This window comes from Coregonus clupeaformis, chromosome 6 (assembly GCF_020615455.1).
Source record: "Coregonus clupeaformis isolate EN_2021a chromosome 6, ASM2061545v1, whole genome shotgun sequence".
NCBI lineage: Eukaryota > Metazoa > Chordata > Actinopteri > Salmoniformes > Salmonidae > Coregonus > Coregonus clupeaformis.
The window spans coordinates 18,884,016-18,894,865 of record NC_059197.1 but is presented as its reverse complement, the minus strand read 5'-3'; the positions used below and the strand labels follow the sequence as shown (position 1 = coordinate 18,894,865).

General features: G+C 45.5%; 1 protein-coding gene across 2 annotated transcripts; it reads right to left on the bottom strand.

Annotated features, from left to right (window-relative positions):
• Positions 1–1,680: 1,680 nt before the first annotated feature.
• Positions 1,681–10,556, bottom strand: LOC121567696 (28S ribosomal protein S22, mitochondrial-like). Of its 2 annotated transcripts, XM_041877917.1 has the most exons (8): positions 10,422–10,556; positions 5,227–5,387; positions 4,906–5,070; positions 4,469–4,696; positions 4,206–4,351; positions 3,935–4,043; positions 3,695–3,815; positions 1,681–3,650 (listed from the first exon to the last, which is right to left on the bottom strand). In XM_041877917.1, the coding sequence occupies exons 1-7, from the start codon at positions 10,534–10,536 to the stop codon at positions 3,726–3,728; spliced, it is 1,014 nt and encodes a 337-aa protein (XP_041733851.1). In that variant the 5' UTR covers positions 10,537–10,556; the 3' UTR covers positions 1,681–3,650; positions 3,695–3,725. The 2 variants fall into 2 exon arrangements, with proteins under 2 accessions (XP_041733851.1, XP_041733850.1); XM_041877916.1 differs by having other exon boundaries at positions 1,681–3,815.
• Positions 10,557–10,850: the final 294 nt, after the last annotated feature.

Below are 10,850 nucleotides of genomic sequence, written 5' to 3'. Positions count from 1 at the left end.
CCCAGAGCCAGGCCCTGCAGACCCTCTAGCTGCCCCCTTAGAGGGTAAAGGAGTGGAGGAGGCAGCCCATGCAGCAGTAGAGGTAGAAGCAGCATCCATGGACCTGCTGGACCTGAATGATAAATGGAATGATGAGGAGGTAAACCTAACCAGAGTCTAAACATCCTGTCATGACTTACATAGTATTTAGAATGCTAATCTAGATTGGAAATCACCTTTTGATGTTTGATATTGAATAATGATGTACTCTATAGGAATGTTGAGGGACAACATAATGTACCAGCAAAGTACTTCACCCTCGCCCACACCTAGTCTTCCACTGACTCATCACTCATATACATTGCTTTTCCCTCCAGGGCCTTGACGATCTGGACCTGGACAACTTTGATCTGGACGAGGACACCACAGACCTTAACCTGGACGACGACTTCTTAGACGACTGAAAGGCTTGGTGGAGAAATGTCCTTAAAATGACCAAAAAATACATAGTGTTGTTCATACTCCTAGTGAAAGGGAGTGTGTGTGGGGGAGGGGGGATGTTTTTACCTTTACAGTGAAACTGGTGAAATGTGGGCTGGAGGAGTTAGTCTTTCTGTCTTTATACTCGAACTGTGAAACACCATGCGAGGGAGTTTGTAGAATACTTTGGGTGAGAATGGGATGGACATGGTCCCATTCATTAGGAACAAACGCAGGAAATGTTTTGAAACGGGAAACAAAAATTATCTTTCTTATTGAACAGGTACATATTTACTGTGTCAAATCAATTTCTGGTTTCGCAAATGCTGAACCCTGGGGTGTATTCATTAGTCAGATTTCGTAGCAAAAAAATTGGTCTGTTGCAAAATGTTTTTGCAATGGAAACAGTTTCCTCCAAATGGAAAACAAGTTTCTATTGGACAAATTCAGGTAAGTCCCTCCCCATTTCATTCTGTTTGCTTCCTAGAGTAAACGTTTCCCGTTGCAAAACATTTAGCAACAGAATCCAACTAATGAATACACCCTGGTTTTGAAATCTTTTGTACAGTACCTAATCATCCAACTGTCACATTGACCTACAGTATAGAATGACACTTAGTGTGAACCAGAGGGGTCATGGGTTTGAAATGTTTGCCTTATCCTCACAGAAGATGGGAATAGTTTACTTCTCTACACTACAGTACCTCTTAGACCCAAGCCTGGTTAGCTAGTGGTATCTTTCATTAGTTAGGTTAGGTCCTCTCCACAGGTGATGAGCTCGTCTCCAGTATACCTCCTAAATGTATTGGCAAGCATGCTGCTCTGTCATAGTCTAGTGCAGGGTTCTTCAATTCCGGTCCTGGAGGGCCGAAACACCTCTGTTTTTCATCCTCTCCTTCTAATCAGGGGCTAATTCAGACCTGGGACACCAGGTGAGTGCAATTAACTACCAGGTAGAAATAAAAAACAGAAGTGTTTCGGCCCTCCAGGACCGGAATTGAAGAACCCTGGTCTAGTGCCTTATGCCTTTCTGTTTTTATAGGGGACCTACTTCATTGTTATAGATGTGAATCCAAGTGCCTTATGTATGTCTGAGATCATGCCCTTTTCTGTATGACTGGTCTAGAAAAGGGAATTAAATGTTATCAACTCAATAAAGATGACAAGTGTTTGTCTGAATCAGGCCCTAGGAATAATTCAGATTCAATAAATGAGAGAGAATGTATATAAACATTTGTATTTTGTATGTACATAAATCATGATAATTAAACAGCTTACAGTCAGATCCAATGTTGAGATACAGTATGATTAAGGTTATGGACAAATGACAACGTTGAAATGCATAAGTGAATATCTGCACTGCATCGTGTGCCCTTCCACCAAATGATAGAAGACTGAAGCTTGGCGCACCCCAATTATGTGCACATTTTGATGCCATTCATTGCCAATGGACACTTGGCTTGCAAGTGGTTCATATGAGCTCCATAGTTCAGGGACAAAGTTATTCTCTTTGCTTACCGAAACTGTCCAGTTGATGAAAGTTTGGGTCATGGATAGGCAGGCCATTGGAGATAATGTCACAGCACCGTTGGTTTGTTGTTGTGGGTGTGAGGTGTATGGGACGGTCAGACGGAGCTCTGCTGTGATGTGACAGAGCTCTCCTGTGGTTAGGTGTGGTGATGCATGACGGTCAGACGGAGCTCTGCTGTGATGTGACAGAGCTCTCCTGTGGTGATGCATGACGGTCAGACGGAGCTCTGCTGTGATGTGACAGAGCTCTCCTGTGGTGATGCATGGTGATGCATGACGGTCAGACGGAGCTCTGCTGTGGTTATGTGTGGTGATGCATGACGGTCAGACGGAGCTCTGCTGTGGTTATGTGTGGTGATGCATGACGGTCAGACGGAGCTCTCCTGTGGTTATGTGTGGTGATGCATGACGGTCAGACGGAGCTCTGCTGTGATGTGACAGAGCTCTCCTGTGGTGATGCATGACAGTCAGACGGAGCTCTCCTGTGGTTATGTGTGGTGATGCATGGGACGGTCAGACGGAGCTCTGCTGTGATGTGACAAAGCTCTCCTGTGGTTATGCATGACGGTCAGACGGAGCTCTGCTGTGATGTGACAGAGCTCTCCTGTGGTGATGCATGACGGTCAGACGGAGCTCTGCTGTGATGTGACAGAGCTCTCCTGTGGTGATGCATGACGGTCAGACGGAGCTCTGCTGTGATGTGACAGAGCTCTCCTGTGGTGATGCATGACGGTCAGACGGAGCTCTGCTGTGATGTGACAAAGCTCTCCTGTGGTTATGCATGACGGTCAGACGGAGCTCTCCTGTGGTTATGTGTGGTGATGCATGACGGTCAGACGGAGCTCTTCTGTGATGTGACAGAGCTCTCCTGTGGTGATGCATGACGGTCAGACGGAGCTCTGCTGTGATGTGACAAAGCTCTCCTGTGGTTATGCATGGCGGTCAGACGGAGCTCTGCTGTGATGTGACAGAGCTCTCCTGTGGTGATGCATGACGGTCAGACGGAGCTCTGCTGTGATGTGACAAAGCTCTCCTGTGGTTATGCATGGCGGTCAGACGGAGCTCTGCTGTGATGTGACAGAGCTCTCCTGTGGTGATGCATGACGGTCAGACGGAGCTCTCCTGTGGTTATGTGTGGTGATGCATGATGGTCAGACGGAGCTCTCCTGTGGTTATGTGTGGTGATGCATGACGGTCAGACGGAGCTCTGCTGTGATGTGACAGAGCTCTCCTGTGGTGATGCATGACGGTCAGACGGAGCTCTCCTGTGGTTATGTGTGGTGATGCATGACGGTCAGACGGAGCTCTCCTGTGGTTATGTGTGGTGATGCATGACGGTCAGACGGAGCTCTCCTGTGGTTATGTGTGGTGATGCATGACGGTCAGACGGAGCTCTCCTGTGGTTATGTGTGGTGATGCATGACGGTCAGACGGAGCTCTCCTGTGGTTATGTGTGGTGATGCATGACGGTCAGACGGAGCTCTCCTGTGGTTATGTGTGGTGATGCATGACGGTCAGACGGAGCTCTCCTGTGGTTATGTGTGGTGATGCATGACGGTCAGACGGAGCTCTCCTGTGGTTATGTGTGGTGATGCATGACGGTCAGATGGAGCTCTCCTGTGGTTATGTGTGGTGATGCATGACGGTCAGACGGAGCTCTCCTGTGGTTATGTGTGGTGATGCATGACGGTCAGACGGAGCTCTCCTGTGGTTATGTGTGGTGATGCATGGAACGGTCAGACGGAGCTCTCTGCGGAGGTCTGTTCGTAGGCCTGCAGGGCCAGCTCTATGTATCCTGCCCTCTGGGACTCCCGCTTGGCGTAGATCTGGTGAGGAACAGACACACAGAGGTTAAACAAAGGGTTTACTGGGTATCATGGCTACTGGTGCATCAACCTATCAATCAGGTCCTGAGATACACTAGTGTCTGCTGATTGGGCCCCACCTTGAGCAGGTCCAGTCCTGAAGCCTGTTGGCTGGAGGCCTCCTGGGCTATCTCACTGTGTGGATGGACCTTGTTGAACAGACCCACCAGACTCACTGCATCCTGCAACCTAGAACAACCTGGGGTTACTTGGCCTATCCACAGGGGGTACTTGAGAAGATTAATGAGACCATAGGCTAACTGATAAAATGCACATGAGGGGGTACTTCAGGGGTGGTACAGTAACCGAGAAAGGTTGGGAACCCCTGCTCTAACACACACAGACACTCACAGGTCTTCCTGCAGCATGTCTATGATGAGTCCGTCCACCCTCCTGGCATTGACCAGGTACCAGACCAGGCCACCAAAATGTCTGGTGGAGCGTAGCAGATCATACTTCCCCATCTTCTCTAGATCCTCATAGGTAGCTGCATGCACCTGGACAACAGAGCACAGCCAATAGGGAGAGGGTTTTACTAACTGCTAATGGGTAATAATAACTTAACCATACATCTGGACAGCCTGTTGAGGAGTGTGAAGGCAGTGGTCTTTTACCCTGATGTATTCTGAGGAGTCAGGTTCAAACTGGACCTGGCACAGATCCAACACATCTTCATGACGATCCTGGCCAAACACCACCTTCAGGCTCTCCTCCTGGAAGACAGGGGGTGCTGTGAGCCTGCGGGCCCCTTTAGGGAAGTAGACCTGCAGGATCCTGTCTCTCTCCTCCCACGATGCCTTCCTCAGAATCCCAGTGGGTTCCCGGATCACTATGAACCGCTCCTGGAAACACCAGGAGACAACCATGGAAGAGAGAACCAAACTTGACAGTGAGAAGACAAATGAGCACTAAATTGTTTGAGGCATTATCATTGTAAATGATAACCAACATTTTTGTTGATGGACACAAACCATTACACACACTTTGCCTGTGGTGTATGTTGAATATAACGTTGGTGGACACAAACACACTCTCTTCCTCTCTCTCCTACCCTGTGCGGTATGTTGAAGGTGATGTCAGTGAAGACGTATTTGGCTGTGTCCATGCCCTCCAGGATCTTGTCCTCAGACAGGACATCGTTGATGGGCTTCCTCTCCGGCAGCACTGGAGGCATCTTCAGCAGCCTCTGGGCCTGCTCTCTGGCACTCTGGGTCGCCTACAACACAAACACTGACACATTAACAAGACTGACACTAGCTGTACAGAGATATCATCTGCCAACTGAAATCTTCAGAATGTTGCAGCAGATGTTGTAGACCCATTCCCTACTCTACATGACAAACTATCTGACCTACTGTGTGTGTGTCCGTACCTCCTCCAGCTGTGCATCTGTCATGAGTTTGTACGTGGGGGGCTTCAGCTCCTGTTTGATGGGTCTGAACACCTTCTCCAGGTCCAAGCCTGTGATTCTGGTTAGGATGTCCTGCACCTCTGCATCCATAAACTGGGGCTTCACATGGGCATCTGGAGAACCTAGAAACAAATGAATGACTCTTCAGAGATGGATGAAGCTAGCTCTGGTCTCGGATCTGCAGGTACGACCTGCATCAGAGCTAGTCACACTGCGCATATTGACACAGGAAGTGATCTCACTGATGACGAGAAACAGGAAGAATGGCGCCAAGTACAAACCAAAGATTGTATGTACAAACCTTCTTCTCCTGAATACAAGCCTCTGTAGCTCAATTGGTAGAGCATGGTGCTTGTAACGCCAGGGTAGTGGGTTCGATCCCCGGGACCACCCATACCTAAAAATTTATGCACGCATGACTGTAAGTCGCTTTGGATAAAAGCGTCTGCTAAATGGCATATTATTATTATTCTAGATATTTTTCATAATTGCACTTATCAATCTTCAACTACTGGAATGATTGTTACATCATTGTTACGTGTTCTCCAAAGAATCTTAAGATGGACTCAGTACTTAAAGATCAGAAATCAAACTGAGGATGAAGATAAATTGTAAATATACAGTGGGGAGAACAAGTATTTGATACACTGCCGATTTTGCAGGTTTTCCTACTTACAAAGCATGTAGAGGTCTGTAATTTTTATCATAGGTACACTGTGAGAGACGGAATCTAAAACAAAAATCCAGAAAATCACATTGTATGATTTTTAAGTAATTAATTTGCATTTTATTGCATGACTTAAGTATTTGATACATCAGAAAAGCAGAACTTAATATTTGGTACAGAAACCTTTGTTTGCAATTACAGAGATCATACGTTTCCTGTAGGTCTTGACCAGGTTTGCACACACTGCAGCAGGGATTTTGGCCCACACCTCCATACAGACCTTATCCAGATCCTTCAGGTTTCGGGGCTGTCGCTGGGCAATACGGACTTTCAGCTCCCTCCAAAGATTTTCTATTGGGTTCAGGTCTGGAGACTGGCTAGGCCACTCCAGGACCTTGAGATGCTTCTTACGGAGCCACTCCTTAGTTGCCCTGGCTGTGTGTTTCGGGTCGTTGTCATGCTGGAAGACCCAGCCATGACCCATCTTCAATGCTCTTACTGAGGGAAGGAGGTTTCTGGCCAAGATCTCGCGATACACGGCCCCAATCCATCCTCCCCTCAATACGGTGCAGTCGTCCTGTCCCCTTTGCAGAAAAGCATCTCCAAAGAATGATGTTTCCACTTCCACGCTTCACGTTGGGATGGTGTTCTTGGGGTTGTACTCATCCTTCTTCCTCCAAACACGGCGAGTGGAGTTTAGACCAAAAAGCTCTATTTTTGTCTCATCAGACCACATGACCTTCTCCCATTCCTCCTCTGGATCATCCAGATGGTCATTGGCAAACTTCAGATGGGCCTGGACATGCGCTGGCTTGAGCAGGGGGACCTTGCGTGCGCTGCAGGATTTTAATCCATGACGGCATAGTGTGTTACTAATGGTTTTCTTTGAGACTGTGGTCCCAGCTCTCTTCAGGTCATTGACCAGGTCCTGCCGTGTAGTTCTGGGCTGATCCCTCACCTTCCTCATGATCATTGATGCCCCACGAGGTGAGATCTTGCATGGAGCCCCAGACCGAGGGTGATTGACTGTCATCTTGAACTTCTTCCATTTTCTAATAATTGCGCCAACAGTTGTTGCCTTCTCACCAAGCTGCTTGCCTATTGTCCTGTAGCCCATCCCAGCCTTGTGCAGGTCTACAATGTTATCCCTGATGTCCTTACACAGCTCTCTGGTCTTGGCCATTGTGGAGAGGTTGGAGTCTGTTTGATTGAGTGTGTGGACAGGTGTCTTTTATACAGGTAACGAGTTCAAACAGGTGCAGTTAATACAGGTAATGAGTGGAGAACAGGAGGGCTTCTTAAAGAAAAACTAACAGGTCTGTGAGAGCCGGAATTCTTACTGGTTGGTAGGTGATCAAATACTTATGTCATGCAATAAAATGCAAATTAATTACTTAAAAATCATACAATGTGATTTTCTGGATTTTTGTTTTAGATTCCGTCTCTCACAGTTGAAGTGTACCTATGATAAAAATTACAGACCTCTACGTGCTTTTTAAGTAGGAAAACCTGCAAAATCGGCAGTGTATCAAATACTTGTTCTCCCCACTGTAGGTATATTTTTGACTTAGGGATGAAGTAGCTCCGGCGACGTGTCTTTCAAGCCTTGCTCCAATGATCATGCCCGAGGTCATTCTGGCCCAGTGGGATAATGATTTTGGGAAAAAGTGTATCCCTGCATTTTTGGGTGAGTTACAAAAGTCGCTATATTGAAGCCAGTCACTGAACAAATCAAGGACGTCAACCACCCGAGCCACAGCCTGTTCACCCCGCTATCATCCAGAAGACGAGGTCAGTACAGGTGCATCAAAGCTGGGACCGAGAGACTGAAAAACAGCTTCCATCTCAAGGCCATAAGACTGTTAAATAGCGATCACTAGCCGGCCTCCACCCAGTACCCTGCCCTGAACTTAGTCACTGTCACTAGCCGGCTACCACCCGGTTACTCAACCCTGCACCCTAGAGGCTGCTGCCCTATGTACATAGACATGAAATCACTGGTCACTTTAAAAATGGAACACTAGTCACTTTAATAATGTTAACATACTGCTTTACTCATCTCATATGTATATACTGTATTATAGTTAATGCCACTCCGACATTGCTCGTCCTAATATTTATATATTTATTAATTCCATTATTTTCCTTTTAGATTTGTGTGTATTGTTGTGAATGGTTAGATACTACTGCACTGTTGGAGCTAGGAACACAAGCATTTCGCTACACCCGCAATAACATCTGCTAAATGTGTATGTGACCAATAACATTTGATTTGATCTTAAAAAGGAAAGACTCAACCATTTTGAATGTTATACTGTTTTGGGGCATATCTGATCAACGTTCTATCGATTCCCAGGGTCACTTCATGTGTATCTGAGCTATTGCCATCCAAGCAGGCAGACATTTGGCCATTCTGATGTAGTATTGTGATAAAGCTGCTCTCACTACACTGGAAGTTACACTGAACAAAAATATAAATGCAACACGTAAACTGTTGGTCCCATGTTTCATGAGCTAAAATAAAACATCCCTGAAATGTTCCATATGCACAAAAAGCTTATTTCTCTCAAATGTTGTGCACAAATGTGTTTACATTCCCCGTTAGTGAGCATTTCTCCTTTACCAAGATACTCCATCAATAAAAGGCCACTCAAATGTGCAGTTTTGTCACAACAATGCCACAGATGTCTCAAGTTGAGGGAGCGTGCAATTGGCATGGTGACCGCAGGAATGTCCACCAGAGCTGTTACCGGATAATGTCATGTTCATTTCTCTACCATAAGTCGCCTCCAACGTCATTTTAGAGAATTTGGCAGTACCTACAACCAGCCTCACAACCACCTGTATGGCGTTGTGTGGGCGAGCGGTTTGCTGATGTCAACGTTGTGAACAGAGTGCCCCATGGTGGCGGTGGGGTTATGGTATGGGCAGGCATAAACTACGGACAACAAACACAATTGCATTTTATCAATGGCAATTTGAATGCACCAAAATACAGTGAGGAGACCCTGAGGCCCATTGTGAGGACCATTTTTTGAAAGGTATCTGACCAACCAGATGCATATCTGTATTCACAGTCATGTGAAATCCATAGATTAGGGCCTACTGCATTTATTTCAAATTTACTCATGTGAACTGTACCTCAGTAAAATCTTTGAAACAGTTGCGTTTATTTTTTTGTTCAGTATAATAGGAATTTGACTTTTAGATCGTGAAAACGTCTATCATATGTCAGATTTCAATCCTGGCCGATGTCATAAAGTGGGAAGTTTTCTTCTCATGAATGAGCCATTGATCATATTTTTTGCAATACTCCTACCTCGAAAAACATGTAACTTAACAGAGGGTCCACCACATTTCTCATATTTGTCTGCCTCTTCAGTCCAGGGTGCCATTGGGAATGTCAGGCGCCACTCTGCGAAGCACATCGATCTGCAGGTTGAACATGGCGAGATTGTAGACTCCTAAATTGATAGTGCAGTTTGATTAGGCGATTTTACAGCGAACTAGCTACTTCACATGCTGATATTGACTTTAGTACTATTGTGTGTAACTACGTTTGCTAGCTAGCTACCTAGCTAGCCAGCCAGCCCATAGAGAGAGCATTGCGGGTTTTGTAGTCGACTTGAGCTGCAACAGATTTCCACAAATATTGTCACATTGTTACCAACCTTATTATAATGACAAAATGAAACATTTCTTTAGAAAAAATATTGTTCTTACATTCTGTTATTTAACAGTGTAAATTATAGGAATTAGTGGGGGGGCACTATGAAAAATGTATGTATTCACTAACTGTAAGTCGCTCTGGATAAGAGCGTCTGCTAAATAACTAAAATGTAAATGTAAAATGCCCCGAGTCTGATTGCTGTCACACTGGGAACCCAGATCTCGGAAATCTCCGACATCCGAGCGTTCAAGACAACTCGTAACTCGGAGCTCAACTGGTATAGCACGGCGCTTGTAACGCCAAGGTAGTGGGTTCGATCCCCGGGACCACCCATACACAAAAAAAATTATGCACGCATGACTGTAAGTCGCTTTGGATAAAAACGTCTGCTAAATGGCATATTATTATTATAAAAAACGAAATCCGAATGGCAAAGATCGTTTCCAAGTCGGAAAATGTCGAAAACTCTGGCGTCTAACAAGAGCTCCGTCTTTCCGACCTGAAGATCACTGACGTCATGATTTGACAGTCTTTAAAGCACTAGTAGTTTATGCTAAATTAATGCTAATGATGCTTTTCCGAGTTCCCAGTTTTGAACGCTGGATAGATGTATGTTCTTGTCAACATGTGTGTAAATAGCTTCAAGGATAACAACTAGCTACCAGTACCATTCAAGTGATTCAAATGCTGAAAAGTGAACGACAGCTAAGTTTTCGCATAGGCAGCTAACAGTAGATAACAATAGCTGCACATGCTACAAGGTCAGTTGTAGAGCTCCCATTTCTCAGTGTGACGACAAATTGTAAATAAACGACTTACTGCTGTCAGACGGTACACTGCACAGCATCCTTCTGCTACATCTGACAAGTATTCGTGTGTTTTGGTCGACATTTTTGACCCGAGAATAGCTCCTAAATAGGCACCGTGCGGCCATGTTTGTAGCCACCTCGTCGACTGACGTCACCTATTACATACGACGTAGAAATTGGGGAATCATGGGAGATGGAGTCTTTCAATTGTGTGAGTGTTTTTTAAAGGATGTTCACCAGATGGCGCTAATTGATCATTTCTTCTGTGTCCACTTGCAAGTTGTTAAAGTGGTGATGCTCATGAAACTCTGACATGTACCGTAGTCCTAGGTTGGAGTAAGTACAAAAATGTATTCACTCACTACTGTAAGTCGCTCTGGATAAGAGCGTCTGCTGAATGACTAAAATGTCAAATGAATAAGGAATTTAGTATTATCCT